The sequence below is a fragment of the Giraffa tippelskirchi genome, chromosome 9, assembly GCF_054371585.1.
Source record: "Giraffa tippelskirchi isolate mGirTip1 chromosome 9, T2T-mGirTip1v1.2.pri, whole genome shotgun sequence".
Taxonomy (NCBI): Eukaryota; Metazoa; Chordata; class Mammalia; order Artiodactyla; family Giraffidae; genus Giraffa; species Giraffa tippelskirchi.
In genome coordinates, this window is record NC_137283.1 from 135182780 (window position 1) to 135203044 (window position 20265).

The 20265-nt window shown below is 40.9% G+C and overlaps 1 protein-coding gene and 3 non-coding genes across 5 annotated transcripts; all 4 read left to right on the forward strand.

Moving 5' to 3' along the window:
• The first annotated feature begins 10783 nt into the window (after positions 1-10783).
• On the forward strand, positions 10784-13965 carry RPS12 (ribosomal protein S12). Of its 2 annotated transcripts, none has more exons than XM_081526157.1 (6): positions 10784-10842; positions 10954-11004; positions 11185-11301; positions 12216-12318; positions 12735-12836; positions 13871-13965. In XM_081526157.1, exons 2-6 carry the CDS (start codon positions 10991-10993, stop codon positions 13931-13933), a joined length of 399 nt encoding a protein of 132 aa, XP_081382283.1. In that variant the 5' UTR covers positions 10784-10842; positions 10954-10990; the 3' UTR covers positions 13934-13965. The 2 variants fall into 2 exon arrangements, with proteins under 2 accessions (XP_081382283.1, XP_081382282.1); XM_081526156.1 differs by having other exon boundaries at positions 10784-10828.
• LOC145522114 (small nucleolar RNA SNORD101) lies at positions 11514-11586 on the forward strand. The gene has a single exon (XR_014065927.1). It is a non-coding gene; the product is annotated as a small nucleolar RNA SNORD101 (small nucleolar RNA).
• On the forward strand, positions 12576-12653 carry LOC145522135 (small nucleolar RNA SNORD100). The gene has a single exon (XR_014065946.1). It is a non-coding gene; the product is annotated as a small nucleolar RNA SNORD100 (small nucleolar RNA).
• On the forward strand, positions 13618-13747 carry LOC145522125 (small nucleolar RNA SNORA33). The gene has a single exon (XR_014065937.1). It is a non-coding gene; the product is annotated as a small nucleolar RNA SNORA33 (small nucleolar RNA).
• Positions 13966-20265: the final 6300 nt, after the last annotated feature.

Genomic DNA, 20265 nt, shown 5'->3' on the forward strand with positions numbered 1-20265 from the left:
AATTCAAATAAGAAGGAAGGAAATTGAAAATATTTTTTAAATTTTTTTCTAGAAGTTTCCAAAAAGCGAAACTGGAATTTGCCAAGCAGAAGCAACTATTTGTAAATTATTTAAATTTCATTGATAACATTTACATTGCATTGAGTATTATAAATCATCTAGAATTGATTTAAAGCACATAGAAGGATGTGCTGTAGGTTATACGCAAAGGCTATGCCATTTTATGTAGGGGACTTGAGCATCTGCGTTGGGGTGTTGGGGGTCCTGGAACCAACACCCTTGGATATCCAGGGATGACTGTACTAGCTGACTGTGACTGCGTCACAGGTCAGTCTCTCCATCTGTGTGACTGGGATTGTAACGCCTGTCATGGAGAGTGGCTGTGAGCACTGGTGATAAAGTGTGTGAAGGGCTTGGCTCTGGAAAGTGAAGGCTGCTATGTTATCCTCACCCTCACAATTTTCTGGCACAAAAAAATAGAGGTTTCACTTATCTTCAACTGATTTACTGTTTGGAAAGGGTTAAAGTTTAAGGACTGGAAAATTCTTAATTTGGGGCCAAGGCAAAATACAATAACTTAGGACTACTGAGTTACTATCCTGTGCCAGGCATTGTGAATTCAAAAATAAGTGAGCCCTATCCAGTCTCGGCCCTTAGGTAACATACATACTCCCTTCTAGCAGATAAAACAGACACCAATTAACAATTTATTATAATGCAATGAGTTCTGTAAGAGAAACATATTGGAAGAACTGTTTACTTGTATTACAGTGTGTCTCGAAGATTATATAAATGTTTCTGGGAAAGCAAGTAGGTAAGGAGAGCCTGTAGAGACATTCTAAAGAGGATTAGCTCTAGCAAAGTTTTCTTAAAGTGGACTCCAGAATCTTTCTGATCTAACCCCTGCCAGTTTCTCCAATCTTATTTTACTCTACATTCTCGCTCCAATCTAACACCAAACCATAGACTAGAATTTTCTTGAATTACTTCTTTGATGACTGCTTTCTCTTTTTTTTTGTTGTTCTTTCTTTCCAGACTGTTCTTTATGCATCTGTTGGGTTGCTAGACTGGTCCTCTTACTTATTACTCTACTTTTCATCTGTTTCTCTTTTTGCTCCATCTTATAAGAAGTTTCCTTAACTTCACCTTCCAATCTTTCAACTGAATTTTTCGCTTGTTGTCATCTCTTTCTCTGTATCCCTATTCCCATTCTCTCCCCATCAACAATCATTCTTGCATGTTTAATACAAAATTTGTTTGTATATATTTTCATAAAATGCATATTCTTGTTTTGCAACTATCTATTTTTAATTTACATAAAGATTTTGTGGTACATATATTCATACTCCTATCTTCCTCTCACATCTAACCTCTCCTTTCAATCCTCCTTCCAGATCCTTAGTGTTATCATGGAAAATATTATCATGTTATTAGTTTTCTGCATCCACTGTAATAAATAACCATGAATTTGGCAGCTTAAAATAACACAGCCCTGCAGGCCAATAGTTCAAGATCAATTTCACTGAGACAAAACCCGAAATAGTCTCTTAATCTCGATATCTTTAACTTAATCACACCTGGACCCTTTTTTTCAATAGGTAACATTTATAACTTGCAGGGATTTAGAATGTGGACATATCTTTGGGATCCATTATCAGCCTACCACAACTATCTATTCATATTTTTATATGTTCATCTAGACATACATGCAAAAGTGGAAAGTCAGGAAACACCTGGCGTAACAGGCAAATTTGGCCTTGGAGTACAGAATGAAGCAGGGCAAAGGCTAATAGAGTTTTGCCAAGAGAATGCACTGGTCATAGCAAACACCCTCTTCCAACAACACAGAGAAGACTCTACACATGGACATCACCAGATGATCAACATGAAATCAGACTGATTATATTCTTTGCAGCCGAAGATGGAGAAGCTCTATACAGTCAGCAAAAACAAGACCGGGAGCAGACTGTGGCTCAGATCATGAACTCCTTATTGCCAAATTCAGACTTAAATTGAAGAAAGTAGGGAAAACCACTAGACCATTCAGGTATGACCTAAATCAAATCCCTTATGATTATACAGTGGAAGTGAGAAATAGATTTAAGGGACTAGATCTGATAGACAGAGTGCTTGATGAACTATGGACAGAGGTTCGTGACATTGTACAGGAGACAGGGATCAAGACCATCCCCATGGAAAAGAAATGCAAAAAAGCAAAATGGCTGTCTGAGGAGGCCTTACAAATAGCTGGGAAAAGAAGAGAAGCGAAAAGCAAAGGAGAAAAGGAAAGATATTCCTATCTGAATGCAGAGTTCCAAAGAATAGCAAGGAGAAATAAGAAAGCCTTCCTCAGTGATCAATGCAGAGAAATAGAGGAAAACAACAGAATGGGAAAGACTAGAGATCTCGTCAAGAAAATTAGAGATACCAAGGGAACATTTCATGGAAAGATGGGCTCGATAAAGGACAGAAATGGTATGGACCTAACAGAAGCAGAAGATATTAAGAAGAGGTGGCAAGAATACACAGAAGAACTGTATAAAAAAGATCTTCATGACCCAGATAATCACGAGGGTGTGATCGCTCACCTAGAGCCAGACATCCTGGAATGTGAAGTCAAGTGGGCCTTAGAAAGCATCACTACGAACAAAGCTAGTGGAGGTAATGGAATTCCAGTTGAGCTATTTCAAATCCTAAAAGATGATGCTGTGAAAGTGCTGCACTCAATATGCCAGCAAATCTGGAAAACTCAGCAGTGGCCACAGGACTGGAAAAGGTCAATATTCATTCCAATCCCAAAGAAAGGCAATGCCAAAGAATGCTCAAACTACCACACAATTGCACTCATCTCACACGCTAGTAAAGTAATGCTCAAAATTCTCCAAGCCAGGCTTCAGCAATACATGAACCGTGAACTTCCAGATGTTCAAGCTGGTTTTAAAAAAGGCAGAGGAACCAGAGATCAAATTGTCAACATCCGATGGATCATCGAAAAAGCAAGAGAGTTCCAGAAAAGCATCTATTTCTGCTTTATTGACTATGCCAAAGCCTTTGACTGTGTGGATCACAAAAAACTGTGGAAAATTCTGAAAGAGATGGGAATACCAGACCATCTGACCTGCCTCTTGAGAAACCTGTATACAGGTCAGGAAGCAACAGTTAGAACTGGACATGGAACAACAGACTGGTTCCAAATAGGAAAAGGAGTACGTCAAGGCTGTATATTGTCACCCTGCTTATTTAACTTATATGCAGAGTACATCATGAGAAATGCTGGGCTGGAAGAAACACAAGCTGGAATCAAGATTGCTGGGAGAAATATCAATAACCTCAGATATGCAGACGACACCACCCTTATGGCAGAAATTGAAGAAGAACTAAAGAGCCTCTTGATGAAAGTGAAAGAGGAAAGTGAAAAAGTTGGCTTAAAGCTCAATGTTCAGAAAACTAAGATCATGGCATCTGGTTCCATCACTTCATGGGAAATAGATGGGGAAACACTGGAAACAGTGTCAGACTTTATTTTTTTGGGCTCCAAAATCACTGCTGATGGTGATTGCAGCCATGAAATTAAAAGATGCTTACTCCTTAGAAGGAAGGTTATGACCAACTTAGATAGCATATTTAAAAGCAGAGACATTACTTCGCCAACAAAGGTCTGTCTAGTCAAGGCTATGGTTTTACCATTGGTCATGTATGGATGTGAGAGTTGGACAGTGAAGAAAGCTGAGCACCGAAGAATTGATGCTTTTGAACTGTGATGTTGGTGAAGACTCTTGAGAGTCCCTTGGACTGCAAGGAGATCCAACCAGTCTATCCGAAAGGAGACCAATCCTGGGTGTTCATTGGAAGGACTGATGTTGAAGCTGAAACTCCAATACTTTGGCCACCTCATGCAAAGAGTTGACTCATTAGAAAAGACCCTGATGCTGGGAAGGATTGGGGGCAGGAGGAGAATGTGACAACAGAGGATGAGATGGCTGGATGGCATCACCGACTCAATGGACATGGGTTTGGGTGAACTCTGGGAGTTGGTGATGGACAGGGAGGCCTGGCATGCTGCGATTCATGGGGTCACAGAGTCGGACACAACTGAGAGACTGAACTGAACTAAACTAGACATACATACACATATGAAACATTTTTTTTCTTTACAAACTAAAATGGAATAATAATATTGTCTCTGTTTTAATGTCACCTCCTCTGAGTTCAGTCTTACCCCTCTATCCAAAATACTGCCCCATAACCCCTTGTCCCTTCATCCTTCTTTATTTTTCTTCCTAGTATCTGTATCAATCAGGGTTCCCTGTTTCTATTAAAATAACTGACTTTTGTTCATTTGAGCAGAAAATAAGTTTATCATAAGTTATTTGGTAATACATCAGGAGGGTTGTACACACCACTCAGGGACAACATGTCTAAAATCACATCCAGTGTTTACTGGTTGCATGGTATATATCTTTTTCCATCTTTTTACTCTTAACCTATCCATGTCTTGGATATTAAAAATGCATCTCTAATAGACAGAATATAGTTGATTTTTAAAAAAATCCATTCTAATGATCTCTATTTTTTAATTTGAGCAAAGAGTTTATTTACATTTAAGGTGAGTATTGACATGGTTGGATTTAAGTCTAGTATTTTTTAAAATTTTATTTACTTATTTATTTTTGGCTGTGCTAGGTCTTCATTGCTGCTTCTGCTTTCCTCTAGTTGTGGCAAGTGGGGCTACTCTTCATTGCAGAGCACAGGCTCTAGGTGTGGGGGCTTCAGTGGTTGTGGTGCATGGGTTCAGTAGTTGCAGCTTGAGTACAGGCTCAATAGCTGTGGTACAAAGATTCAGCTGCTCTACGGCATGTGGGATCCTCCCGGACCAGGGATCAAACCCATATCTTTCCTGCATTGGCAGGCGAATTCTTTACCACTGAGCCACCAGCGGAGTCCCCTAAGTCTACTATTTTATTATTTGTTTTATATCTTCCCATCTGTTTTTTTTAAATTAGTTTCTTCTTTCTTATGGTCTTTTTGTTTAATTGAAAACAAATTTTGGAATTACATTGGAATTTATCTATTGTGTTTTTAGCTATGTCATTTTGTATTATTTTTTAGTGGTTGCTTACTGTTTTCAAAACACATTCCTAACATTTCTGGTCTATTTTGAGTTAATATTGTAGCACTTCATGCAAAGCATGAGAACCTTACCACCATATAGGTCCAGTTATCCAGTGTCAGCTTCCAATTATTTATGTTCTAGTTTTCATAAGCATTACAATTTTTTGCTTTAAATAGTTGTATTTTTAATTAATAAGAGAAAAATAATGTATCATGAATACTACATTGTGGAAACTCTGGATTCTTTTGTGTTCTTTCAAAGAATATTGATTGCTTTTTCTTTTCTAATTTCAGAAGAGTTAAGCTTCCTTGACTCAAACTTTATGATTGGATATCATCACCGACTCAATGGACATGAATCTGAGCAAATTCCGGGAGATAGTGAAGGACAGGGGAGCTCCATGTACTGCAGTCCAGGGTGTCACAGAGAGTTGGACAGGACTTCGTGACTGAAAAAAACAGCAACGAACAATATGCATGTGTACAGGGGCCAATTAGAGATTTAGCTGAGTCTCTACACAGAATCACTACACAGAATACTGGTCTTCACCTTTCTGGCTCTCTCCTTTCTGGGACTACCCTTCCCCTCCATTTTCGGCAGCTGTGTTTGCTCTAAACTCTGTCCTCTGGTTTTCAAGGCTGTAAAATCGAGGACCTCTGACTATTAATTGTTCCATGTGGCACTGACTGGGGGCTCCCCTCATACTGAAAACCATAAACATGGGAATGTGGCCCGTGCCATTCATTTTCCCAGGTATCGATCTCCAGCCCCACTCCCCACTTCTGTCTGCTTTGGCCATCCTCCAGTATCTCCAGGTAGTTGTTTCTAAAATTTTTAGACTTACATTTGTTATCTGCAAGAGGGTTAGTCTTGCAAAACCACCAGTAATTAATATTTATTGTATTTTATTAAACTATTTAACTGTGATGGATTGGGTGAAAGATCTTCATTTAGTCATATAGTTAGCGGAGGGAAGCTGACAGCAACTACAGCTAAGTGTCATGTGGTCAAAGTCATACAATATTGCAAAATGACTATGGCAGACCACATAGATGCTCAACATTTACTAAAAGTTAAAATTAGTGTTTAAACGATGACATAGAATGTCCACACCATGTGCTTAAGAGCATCTCATCAATTTTCTACTTCATTTTACAGCCGAAGCACTTTTGAGACCCAGAGACTAGAAGTACTTTGACAAAGACTAGAGTCAGAAAACAGTGTAGAGTGGAATCTATATAAAGAATTCTTAACTACCAGTATGCCTTTTAACTTCTTTGTTGGGGTTAAAACTAGTTGTGTAAGTAGGACTTTTTATTTCACCTTTAATATGTGTGCTTAGTTGCTCAGTCATGTCAGAGTCTTTGCAACCCCATGGACTGTAGCCCACCAGGCTCCTCTGTCCATGGGGATTCTCCAGGAAAGAATACTGGAGTGGGTTGCCATGCCCTCCTCCAGCAGATCTTCCCAACTCAGAAACTGAACTCAGGTCTCTAGCATTGCAGGCAGATTCTTTACTATCTGAGGCACCAGGGAAGCCGCCCTCCACCCCCCACCCAGCTCCTTTAATATAGCTCTAGTTTTAAGCACAGCAGCGGACCTGGCTTCATTCCAATGATTCTCCAATAAATACTGCAGTTGTCGAGTACACTTTAGAGCATCAGGACCCATTTTTCAAAAAAAAAAAAAAAGTTACACAGATAACAGCAGAGCTGGTCTATAGAAAGCAGTATTGGGAGCTGAAATTTTGCACACGCAGGTCCTCCTTGTTGGCCAAGTGAATAAATTTAATGCTAATGTAGGGTTTGCTCCATTAGTCACTATTTACTTGGTCTATAAATTGCCCATGTTGCTGGTTTATAATTAGTTTATTCATGAACATTAAGTATTGCCTCTAATTGTTTCGTTCCTACCAATCCTGAACCAGGCCTGTGGTGAGCCGCCACAGCGCCCAGACAGCTCTGGGTAGCATCTGGTAGCAAGAAAAACAAGGGCTGAGGAAACATTTTTAGTAAGACTTCAGAAAACTTACACATTATTTTTACAAACTGCTACTTAGAGACTTCATTAATCTATTCCACCTCACTCTCATTCATCTATTTTATTCTTTTTTTATGCTGTTTCCTCTCACCAACTTCTTTCTCCTTTGATTCATCCTTTGATATAATTGGATTCAGCTACAATTATTTTTCTTCAGTATGTTTAAAATCATATGCTACATAAGCCGAGGCTAGACCTATGCTCTGGAGCTTCAGCGGGATAATAGTTTTGAGTTGTTTTCATGTTTTTAGCTTCCATTTCCATCCATTATATTTATTTGTACTCCCCAAAGTGGAAACACTTAAAAGTTTTCAAATTAAAAGTCGTTTTCTGGGATTCCCGAAGTCTCCAACTAGCTCACAACAGGCATTAATTTGTCACAGTAGTTGTCAACATGGCTTTCTATTTGGTATGCTGACTACCCAGATGCTTATTTAATCTTATTTCTTTCCATGAATTCATTTAGTACACATTGGTTTAGTGACTCCAATATGTAAGTCACTGTACTAAATGCTAGATGCTTTAGGACAGGAGAAAGGTTATATTAAGAACCTTTCTATGTGTTCTCCTGTGAATTTATTTATAAGGTAAGTAACTACGTCACTGGAGAAGACTCTTGACAGTCACTTGGACAGCAAGATGATCAAACCAGTCAATCCTGAGGGAAATCAACCTTGAATACTCACTGAAAGGACTGATGCTGAAACTGAAGCTCCAATACTTCAGCCACCTCATGTGAAGAGCTGACTCATTGGAAAAGCCCCTGATGCTGGGAAAGATTGAGGGCAGGAGGAGAAGCGGACGACAGAGGATGAGATGGTTGCAGGGCATCACTGACACAATGGACTTGAGTTTGAGCAAGCTCTGGGAGATGGTGACGGAGAGGGAGGCCTGGGGTGCTGCAGTCCATGGGGTCACAAAGAGTCGAACATGACTGAGACTGAACAACAACAGCTACTACTCCACAGGCAGTGGTGAACACTTTTAACAATTATCTCTTTTTACTCCTCACAATATTCTAGTATTATCACCACTTTACTGACTCAGAAAAATAAGCCATTTGCCAAAGGCCACAGAGTTAGCCAGAATTTGAACTCAGCTCAGCTAGGCCCTATCACTCTATGATATAAAATCTTTCCTGTGCACTGGTTTAGCTTCTGTTCCCACCTTTGGTCTTTCATGTAAAGCTTTTTGCAGTTCAACACAAAGATCTTTCCTATTTAAACTGTTCTTCATCCCCTTCTTTTTTGACACCTGTCATGGGTTGAATTGTGTCCCCACAAAATACACAGGTCAAAGTCCCAACCCCAGCACCGCATATCAAGACCTTATTTGGAAAATAGAATTATTCTATATATAATTAATTTGGACACAGAGACAGATATGCACACAGGGAGAACATTATGTGAAGACTGGAGTTATGCTGTCACAAACGAAGGAACATCAAGATTGCTGGCAAACCTCAGAAGTTAAAAGAAAGGCGTGGAACAGATCCCTCTTCCCCTCCCCCACTCCACTTAGTAGTAATCAGTCCTGCAAATACCTTGATTTCAAATTTCCTGTCTTCAAAACTGTGAGAAAATAACTTTGTTGTTTAAGCTACCAGTTTGCCATACTTTGTTATGGCAGCCCTAGCAAACTAATACATCTACACTTAGATGATTCAGAAACTCAGATTTCTACTGCTGTCTCTTTTTCTGCCTGACACTGCAACATTCCCTTTCTCTGTTTATGTGACTTTTTACACGATGAAGGTAGAACTAGTGGTATCATTGCCTAATGTGAGATGTCAACAGTTATCTTTGAAATCTTGATCTCCCTCCCACATTTGGGCAATCATCCACCTGGCTGAAGGGTTAGAAGCATCAGCTTTGAAGTCAGTTGGGCTCAAATACCAGTTTCCACATTTACTAGCTGTGTAGCTTGGGCAACTCCTTAAACCTAAGTTTCTTTCCCTATTAAAAGGGCTAACACCACCACTACCACGTGAAGTTTCAATGATACTTACGGGAGAAAATATAATAATTAGTACATAAACTGACATCTAAACAAAATTACCTGTTATCATTAATGTTTCTAAAACACACAAACTTTAGAATTTATTTTTCATAGGTATTTCAGACACATATTTGTGTACATTATTTAAGCGTTATAATCTGCCAATATGAGAGTGACTCCAGGTATTTAACTCCCCTGAGGCCTTCAGGTGTTATCAACTTTGGCTTGAATCTTAATCTCACCACAAACGTGAGAGCAGCAGGAATAAATATATTCATCTTTATAAACTCTGTTTTTCTCCCCCCTAAAAACTCAATAGTTAAGTGAATAAGTGAACAACTTTTTAGGATGAGCTATGGATAGAAATAAGTAGGTTCAACATTTATACAACAAAATCTTGAAAGTTAATAATGAACAACATGGATTAAAATTCCAGTATATCACTATTCTGGCTAACTCTACCTCATACCCTGAACATGTTACTCATTTTTGTTTTTTTTTTTCACAGTACTCAAGAATTTAATGTTATCTGTTTGCTCTTTGTTGTTCGCTGGATGCATAGGTGCTAGCACCTATCAAACGCTTAGTAATTGCTGTCTTGGCTACTTGTCAGAAGAGGAAGTTAAAACACAAGAAAAAGGACTGTACTGATGACATCGGGCTGTATTTCATGTATTAGCGTTTGAAATGCTGCTGGGGGAATGGTCAGTCAATGCAAAATTCAGAATATTGCTTTCCAAGAAAGTCAAAGCTAAAACTGACTTCTCAGAGAAGATTCTACTAACTCTGCCAGTCCTGGAAGGCGAAATTAATGCCAGATTTCTCAAAGAATACGTTTGCTTCTCTGTATTCCCAGACTCTGTCCCTGTGTGTGGTACACTGTGTTTCAAATGCACCTGCTGAATCCCGATTTGGGCGGGATTACGAATCCACGGGGCAATTTAGTGTTAAAAAAAACAACAAATCCAAACCCTAAAAACAAAAACCCCCAACCAAAACTTCTTTCAGAACCAACTACATTAGGAAACGGTAACCAATCACTAGGCTGGCCAGGGATTTCACTTAACGGTGGTCAGGAAAGTGGAATTTGCGATATGCTTCAGAAGTAGCGAAAACGTGTTGGCTTTCGTTTCAGGAAAACACATGGACACAAGCACGCGCGCGATCACCCACAGATTGACAAATTCACGAACATTCAGAGTGACTTAGAAACGAAGCGAGAGACTGTGCCGCTCAGGGAGGCCCAGTTAGCGGGGTCAACAGGAAATTACAATTACGGCGTAGTAAGGGTTAAAATCAGTTTTCCGCCTCCCAGAGCTTTACACGATCGCGCAGACAGGAGAGCCTGGCCCTTCTCGCGCTCCGTAGAAGCTCTTTGGGCCTCCGCAGGCGGTGCCTCCGGCAGGAAATGACGTTAAGAAGCTGCCCGCGTTAGTGCCTGTTTCGCGAGCCAATGATCGGCCGAGCAGAGTCAGAAAGTTAGTAGGAGTCCTGTCTCAGGACCGCCTCAATCCGGAAACAGAAATTCTCCAGGCCCGGCATTGCCAGAGCCAGCTCTTTCGTAGAAGGAAGTGCGCATGCGCCCAGGGGTCCTGGGAAACCCTTAAATACCGTCATGCGGGTGCATTCGCTCTCTTTCCCTGCCGCCGCGGAGACGCGCGGAGGCGGAGGCTCGGGGTGAGTTAGGCAAAGTCAGGGTGTTGGTTATGTGGCGTGGCTGCATTTTATCTGGAGTTGGCGTTGAGTATGTGGGGCTAAACGGGATCATTTCTTTAATCAACTTATTGCTGTTTGTTTTGCAGTGCATTCAAGATTCGGCTCCACCCGTAACCCACCGCCATGGCCGAGGAAGGGTGAGCCCAGGGCTGGGTGGTGGGGCGGGCAAGGTGTGGGCCTGGACCCGGTAGCGTGGTTTCTAGGTGTGCCGTGGAGCCGTAAGCGCATCTGGCCTACCTTGCTGATGACTGCCGAGTTCAAGGCGTTAGATGGTGGGCGAGAATTTACCACATTAAGTTAAAGTTATTGTTTTTTAGCATTGCTGCTGGAGGTGTAATGGACGTTAATACTGCTCTGCAAGAAGTGCTGAAGACAGCCCTTATCCACGATGGCTTAGCACGTGGAATTCGCGAAGCTGCCAAAGCTTTAGACAAGTACGTGTATCAGTCTCAATACTGTGGGGTGTTGGAACCGGAACAAAACTGCAGCCGAGGGAAGAAAGCGTGAAGTTCATGGTGTTAGTTCTGAATGACATCCGTTCTACAGGAAACATAGGAAAAGGTATCAACTCAGAACTCGAATGGCCCGCTGAGTGTGTGGGTTTTGAATGGGGATGAACGTTTGATTCTTGAAGTAAAACTACAGTGTTTGAATGATGACTTAAATTGTCGGATACCCCTTCACTCCTTCTATGAGTGAAATCTCATAGTCTGACAAACCTGTAGGTTTGGGGGCTAATTTCACTGTTAGGGAATAGAGGGCAACCTTCATTTTGCATTTTGAAGACTTAAACCACTAAATTACTGTGACAGAAACATTTTGGGTTTAGCATGAAGTTAGTAAGAGTAGTGGCTGTAGAGGTCAATGTGGATGAGAAATACTTGTGAATTTACTCAGTGAGGTCTTTGGGCTGGTTATCTTGGCAAAACAACTGTTAAGGTTTAAAGTCAAAATTAAGGTATACTAAGCTGAGTGAATTTAAATCTATTCAGTTGGGGCCCATTGGCCAGTGGAAGCAGCACTTCTTGGAAAGCTGGTAGGAATCTCCTTTACTATTTTGCAGGAAAACACTGCAGTATTAGATTGGGCCCAGTAACAGGTAACAGTTTAGTAAAACAGTTACTGTATGTCAAATATAGAGTTTTACAAGTTATCGGAGAAAGGTGGTTCTATAGGTAGATGAAAGTAAAATAATATGCTTTCTGGCAGCTACGTCAAACTGAAGTTGTGTTCTCCAATGTCTGGTTAGGTTTTTGCCAGTGTATTCAGTGCAAAGATAATTCTTTTACAGAGTGCAGGTGGATTTAGACCTGAATTTCAGCTTCTGCTATTGGATTTTGCATTTCAGGCGCCAAGCCCATCTATGTGTGCTTGCATCCAACTGTGATGAGCCTATGTATGTCAAATTGGTGGAGGCCCTTTGTGCTGAGCATCAAATCAACCTGATTAAGGTAAGTTACTCCTTGGATTTTGCTTTTGTTAAAGCCGAATTAGCTTATTGTAAATTATGCCAGTTACAGACCTGTGTCCGCATAAAGGCTATCCATAATGATTTTTGTCATACCAGAGAAGGTTTGTAAAGAACTCTTTTCTGCAGGTCTGAAAAGCATCGCAAACTTGGCATTAGTTGGCTATGCTAAAGCTAGTTAGGGAAGCATTTTTATTCCTGCAGATTTAAATCCTACATAGGGTATTGATAGGTTTCTGGGCTGTACATGATGACAACTGGCTCCCTCTACTGAACCCGCGTTGAGGAAACTGCCATGTCACCCTATCTGACTACAGCCACCTTTCATCTAATGTATTGTCAGTAGTATTAGTGCCTACTAGTGTGGTGACTTACTTTTGTTATTATTCCCCCTAATAGGTTGATGACAACAAGAAGCTAGGGGAATGGGTAGGCCTCTGTAAAATTGACAGAGAGGGAAAACCCCGTAAAGTGGTTGGTTGCAGTTGTGTGGTGGTTAAGGTAAGTTGATGTTTATATCTGGGATAAATGTGCTGGGTAACCATGCTTAACATGGGATATGTATTCATGTCTGTTTGGAGAAGTGATATTAGTTACATTACCATGCAGAACTTATAGTGATCAAAGGTTCATTATGCAAAGTATGACTGTTAAATTTTGTGGTTAGATTTTTGCTCCATCCTTGTCTATATTACAGACACAAACATGTTACAGTAAAATTGTCAGAAATGATACAATGTGGACTTTTGTGTGAATTTTTGGATGAGTTTTATGTAGATACCTTCTATCCAAGTGACATTAGTGTCTCAGAGATGATTGTTTTTCAGGGTGTTAGTCGTGCAGTCGTATCTGACTCTTTGTGACCCCATGGAGTGTAGCCCACCAGGCTCCTCTGTCCATAGAATTCTCCAGGCAAGAATACTGGAGTGGCTCGCCATTCCCTTCGGGGTAATCCTGAACCAGGGATCAAACCCGGGTCTCCCACATGACAGGCAGATTCAAAACAAGCAAAAACATCTTAGTGATTGATTCTGATATAGAAAGTGAAAGTGAAACTTATGGTACTGGATAATTCAGTTGTATCACATATAAATATTGAATGTAATAGTCCTCAAAGTGTAAATGAAATAACACTTTTTGGCCAGGCCACAGGTGTTTCAGCAAAAATCCCCTGGTCAATAATGAGTTAACCCTGTAATAAGTCAAAAATCACTTAAAAGCAAGTGTGTAATTCTCAACAGATGTAGAAAAGTCTTACAGAAAAAGGAAATAAGCCATAATTAAGCCAGCCAAAGAATCTGCTTACCTGAATGTGTTTCTGCAGAAATTTAGAAAATGCTGGCAATAGGAAAGCCATGTTACGAGCCTTAAAGACATTGAAGTCATTAAGGTCCCTGAAAATGGCTACAAGGCATTTTAATGGTGGGAAATACTTCATAAGATGTGCTATTTTTTTTTTTTGTAAAGCTTCACTGTAACCAGTGCTAACAACTTGGGAGTTTGTAAATTTTAGTAAAATCACATTTGTTTTTTAGGACTATGGCAAAGAATCTCAGGCCAAGGATGTCATCGAGGAGTACTTCAAATGCAAGAAATGATGAAATAAAAAACTATGAGTTCTTGTTTTTCATCTCTGACTTTTTATTTGGGGCAGTAAAATTAAAGTCTGTTAATGAAGGACAAGATTCATTGCAAAATAACTGGATGCATGCTGTTTGTCCTGGTTTCTAAGTGAAAGCATTTTTCTCGACCAGTAATTTCAGTTGGCAAGTAGAAGAGCCCAAGTGAAGATAGGTTTGGTGATGGTCAGGGTTTTCTTGGGTGGGTATTTATGACTGAAGTCAACCTATAACCTAGAAAAGTGAGCTGGACAAATCAGCAAAGTACAAAGGGGACTGAATTGGATTTAGACTGTGGGGCACTAGAAGGTACATGAAGTCCAGGTGTGCTTTTGTACATGCTCATTAGAGCAGGTCAGGGTTTCTTATTTAAATATCAGGGACAGAAACGCGCTTTCATGTACTCAAGTCCGCAAAATTCTCAGGGAGAGGTAATGGTGACCTGTGTGTGTACTTGAAGCCTGAGTCAAGTTGCAATTCCCTCATAGATAACCAAGTGGGGTACTTTTTGTTTCTCTTAGTTTACAAGTCTAAATATGCAGTGACAGGGCACATGGAAAAAGTAATTGCTTTTAATTGTAGTTTGTTAATATGTCTTAACACATTTTCGGTACTGTGTTTGGTGCTGTTTGTGTTTATGCAGTGGGAAAACCATATTTTTGTTTGCTCTTTTACGGGAAATAGTGTAATTCAAGCTAGGAAAAATTGAATTACTGCAATGTGCATTTTCATATTGACTCACTGGCCCTTCTCGAAATTAGTGCTAGGAAGGCTTTGTTTGGCATTTGTTACTCACAGTTCATTCAGTTGTGTCTGACTCTGCAATGCCATGGGCCACAGCATGCTAGGCTTCCCTGTCAATTACCAACTGTCCTTCATAGGGCAGGATGATGGCCCAAAGCCCTTGCTCAAGGGACATGAGTTTGAGCAAACACCAAGAGATGATGGACGGAGAAGCCTGGCTGCTGCTGCTGCTGCTAAGTCGCTTCAGTCGTGTCCGACTCTGTGCGACCCCATAGACGGCAGCCCACCAGGCTCCGCCGTCCCTGGGATTCTCCAGGCAAGAATACTGGAGTGGATTGCCATTTCCTTCTCCAGTGCATGAAAGGGAAAAGTGAAAGCGAAGTCGCTCAGTCGTGTCTGACTCCTAGCGACCCCATGGACTGTAGCCTACCAGGCTCCTCCGTCCATGGGATTTTCCAGGCAAGAGTACTGGAGTGGGGTGCCATTGCCTTCTCCGAGAAGCCTGGCAAGCTGCAGTAAATGGCGTCGCAGAGTTGGACAGGACTCTGAACAACTGAATTTTGTCCCTTTTTTGTGTAAGAGTAAGGGGCCTCCCTGGTGGCTTAGCTGTAGAGTCCACCTGCATTGTGGGAGACCTGGGTGTGATCTCTGTATTGGGAAGATTCCCTGGAGAAGGGAACGGCTACCCACTCCAGTATTCTGGCCTGGAGAATTCCATAGTCTGACCAAGGCAAAGCTAGTCTATGGGGTTTCAGAGTTGGGCACGACAGAGGCTTTCAAGAGCAAAAGGAAGAGCTATTGATCTAGACTTAGTAGCTTCACTAGGCTCTGCACCAAGTAATTCGGAGAAGGCAATGGCACCCCATTCCAGTACTCTTGCCTGGAAAATCCCATGGACGGAGGAGCCTGGTAGGCTATAGTGACTTCACTTTCATGCACTGGAGAAGGAAATGGCAATCCACTCCAGTGTTCTTGCCTGGAGAATCCCAGGGACGGAGGAGCCTGGTGGGCTGCCGTCTATGGGGTCGCACAGAGTCGGACACGACTGAAGCGACTTAGCAGCAGCAGCAACAAGTAATTAGCCAGCTTGTGTTCCCCAAGCTAGAGCCCTTGAGTGTCCTCTGCTCCTACCTCTACTTTGTTTCACAGCCCATAGACTCCAGGTTTCAATGGCCCCAGTGCTGGATCCGCAGTGGAGTGATGTTCTTCATAACCTGTTTTACTTCTTGTGAAGTGCATCCTTCAAAACCCAGCTCTAGGAATTATAGTTGTGACTTCTGGTTGTGACTTGTCTAGTTTATATGAATGAAGTCGCTCAGTCACGTCCGGCTCTGCGACCCCATGGACTATAGCCCTCTGTCCATGGGGTTTTCCAGGGAGGAGTACTGGAGTGGACTGCCTTTCCTTCTCCAGGGGATCTTCCCAACCCAGGAATCGAACCTGGGGCTCCTGCATTGCAGACAGACAATTTACCATCTGAGCCACCAGGGAAGCCCAGGTTTATATGAAGGAGCTCATCCATCTTAAAATGTCAGGGCAGAAGCAGTGTCTTTAGTGGGGAAAATAATTGGCATTACCGAAGGAATTCTGGCCAGTCCATTACATGATAGTGTTTTTTTTTCTCCCAGGGACAGTGAGACTCCCAGTTCACTTGAGCTGCAAGAAAACCTCCGTGCCAGTTTTTTTCTTGTTCTATTTTTTTGTCTGGTCCCAATTTTATTAAAATTTCTAGTACGGGTGTTTTTGGTAAGCCACTTCAAATTCTTACCAAAGAACCACCAGAACATCCATAGAAAAACTGACCTCTTGAGGCTATGAAACCACTATATAGGCAGAGGTGTTACAAACCTTGGAAACAGAAATATCTGTTAGTCTTACTGAAGACTAATACGGTGCTTGAATTTGCTTTTTTTATTTCCTTTATAGATGAGTGTACAAAGAGCTGGGCTCAAGGAAAATGTTAGGCACAAGCAAGACGTGAATGCACCCTACACTCGTGATTGATAGTGGAAAGAGAGGGTATTTAACCAAAGAGAAATAAGATCTTGGCCTTCATTCTAGGCTGAGGATGGGGCAGGATGATGGCACAGAGGGGTAGGGCATTGTCCCAGCTGGGGTCCTCGTGAAGGACGCAAGACAGAATTTGCAGCAGTAATATCTAAGAGCAATGGAGGTGTCATGGCTGGGTTGTAGAGGTGCTCAAAAGGCCACCACACCTTCCCAACCTCCCAGTGAGAACCTGTTGGGTGAAGTCTGAATCGTTTCAGGTGGCCAGGTGCTGGAGGTAGAGGGGTAGTTGGGGATCGAAGTCAAAGATGAATTTCCCAGAGGGTGATCAGAGTTTGGGCTACATAAATAATACAACAGTGTTCAGAAGGACTGGTGGTGCTGTTGCTCTTGGCCAATATTTCAACCCTTTTTAAAAAGCACAGCTTACACTTCAGATGGCATAAGCACACCTAAATTAATGCCTTATCAAGTGTGAGATACTTGAGCTTTTTATCCAAAACCTACAAAGCCGAGTCACAGCTGATTAGAATTGCATTGCAACCTGGGTTTTGCTTGAAAAGACTTAGGAGGTGGGTTACCCTGAGTTTTTAAGACCTACACGAAAATGGACAGTTTTCTGAGCTCTCTTCTAGTTTGTATGAAACATACCTTCCTTAAGAATGTTGGCTTATGTTCAGTGACTACCTTTACCACATACATTCCTAATTTGTTTTCAGTGGCACACTGGCTTTGGGAAGGCAGTGAACAGGAGAAGAAACCGAGAAGCTGAGCCTCAAATTTACTGTTAAGGAACTAAACTTGGTTGTGAAACATGAAGATAAAGACTGGTGGTTATTCTGTGGCCCCGCCAACCTGGAAGATTCTGTTAACCTTACATTTTCTGATGATAAAGGGTACATCTTCTTAGTGTGATTTTACAGTGCTATAAGGAAGGGCACTTGTCAGTAGATTTTTACGCAGTATTCAGAAAATGTACAGTAAGACCACATTTTGTAAAAATTAAAAAAAGAAAAGAATATAAGGGCACATCCCTGCAGAAGAAAGAGTTATACATCAAGGTTTTAATGGTTGTTTCCGGAAAGGTGGGTGTTTTGCTTCTCTGGCTTTTTTTTTTTGCTTTAATGTGCATTGCATTTTTGTAAGAAAAAATTCTTGAAGAAATGAAAGTGATACAGGACATTCTTAGGGTTAATTTTAAGTAGCATTAATATAAAGCTTTAACAATTTTTTATGTTTTGTGAACACGTGGTTTGCGTAATAGTAAAAATTGCACTTGGATGCATCAGGACACGTTTAAAAGACTAAATTCAGACCTGGCCAGCAGAGGGCGGTAAGAAGCTAGTGTCAGAGCGACCTATCCATGTGAAGATAAGCATAGACTACTGCAAACTCGCAGTAGAAAAAGATTCTTCTCCCACCCCTGGAAAATTGTTGGACTTTAGTGTACTATTTCTGGTTGTGCTTGCTTTTTTGTCTTGATATTGCAGAATCCACACCCTAGCTGAGGAAGTCAATAGTGGTGACTAACTACAACTAAGAAATAGAAACGCCACATGTTCCTAGAGGAAGAGGTTTTGCTCTGTGATAGTTGATTGTATATTCCTATTAAGCCTCTTTCTCTGCCACTATACCAAGAATTTATCTGAAGCCACCTGAAAGCCAAAAGGTTTCAGAGCAGGCCTATTCTGAAAAATGGGCATAATTTTGAAAGCATCAAAGCCACAGCTGTACTCTGGATTATAATCCATGGTATAGCTCCATGGAAGCACTGACTTTGTTCCAAGCTGTATCTCTGGTGCCTAGAATAGTGGTTGGTGTGGTAGGCACTCAAATATTTTCTATCGGATGAGTAGATTTGAACTGCCAATTTATGTCTAGTTAATTTGAGGCTTCTCTTCATAGGCTTAAATTCCTCAAGCATTTTTGACACTTTAATTTCTTTTTTTTTTTTTTTTCTGGCAACAGAAATGACTCCAAGTTGGGCCTTTTCTAGACTAGGATGGTGCCAAGTTGTCTGAACTTCCCCTGTCTCCAACTCTCCTCTAGGGAGCAGGGCAGGGAAACATATCCTATCACAATATGGGGTACATGGCTCTTAAGAGTCTGAAAAAATAATTTTAAAAGCTATTATGAGACCCAGGAACAGTAAAAAGCACATGAGTTCAGGGAAACTATTTTTACACTGCAGTAATTTCTTTTTGAAGCCTGTTTATTGAGACACATGCCAACAGCACAATATTGTACAACTGATGTGAATTAAACCTTACACAAATGTAGTATTTGTCTTTTTATTTTTCCTTCTCTCAATTGCCCCCAACTAAAATTTACAAACAGATGTAAAAATCCCATTTGAACCTGGCTGGCTTGTTAGAGAAATATGGGGTCAAAGGCTTGTGATATTTTGCAGGGCTGACACCAGGTTAAAAGGAGCAAAATGCACATAAAAAAATAAATGTGAGATCCATAAGGGAAAAATAAAGTATTAACATAAAAAACGCTGCAAATTAAAAATATTGTCTTCTCTTTTAGATTTGATGCTTGGATATACTTTAGTGATTTCCAGGGGTCAGCAGATGTGTGGCTAAATGGGTGTGTGTTGTGTCTTGCTGGGAGGTACCTATCCACACATGGATCATAAAGCGATACAGTTATGCCATTATTTTAGTAGGGAGTATACATGTATAATTTTAAAGAAGAAATAAAACCTTTTATACCCCAATCCACAAGCTGCATTTCGAAATAAAATAATCCAGTTCAAAATTTGATTCCAGATTTCTGTCATGTAAAGAGTCTAGAAATTTTATTTTTAAGAAAATATGAAAATGATAATGTGATGATGTTAACGTGCAGAAGCAAAGTTCAAAGCCCTGTGTGGAGAGGAAACTGTGAGATTTTTTTAGATTTTAAAATAACTGGTCAAGGCATAAAACTTATATTTGTTATTACCTTTATTATTGCCTGCCTAGTGTTGCTGTGTAAAGTGAGGCTCATTCAAAGGGTCCCAGGTTGTACTGCTGCCCTGTGCCGTCTTGCTAATAGACTGCAGGGCAGATGGAGGTTTAGCTAACATTCAGTTACAGTTTGAAACTATCCTTTTGGGTGGTAGTAAAAATAAGACAGGTTAAGAAATGAGCTGCTCTTCAAAGAAACTTCTGTGTTTTGGTAAAACTGCTGAGGACCTTTCTCCTATCAGGCTAGTAGAACAGTGGACAGCAACAGTTTCTTTAATGAAGCAGAAACCTGCCTGTCGGATGAATCTCAGGACTCGTCCATTTTCAAGTAAGAGTACAGATTATTTGTGGCAAGTGAAGGTAACATTTTTAAAGCAAGCTGTATTTCTGAGGGATGCAGGAGAGAAGAAGGCAGAGAAAGACAAGACTGGAGAGGAGTGATTGGCGGGCGGGTGGAGAAGGAGACAGAAAGGAAGAGAGATGGAAGGAGGGAGATGTGGGGAAGGGAGGAAGAGAGGGAGAGGGAAATGATGCACATTCAGGTTTTTATTAACCAGTTAAAAAGATTTATTTATTCTACACATTATTTTCTTCAGTTAAAAAAGA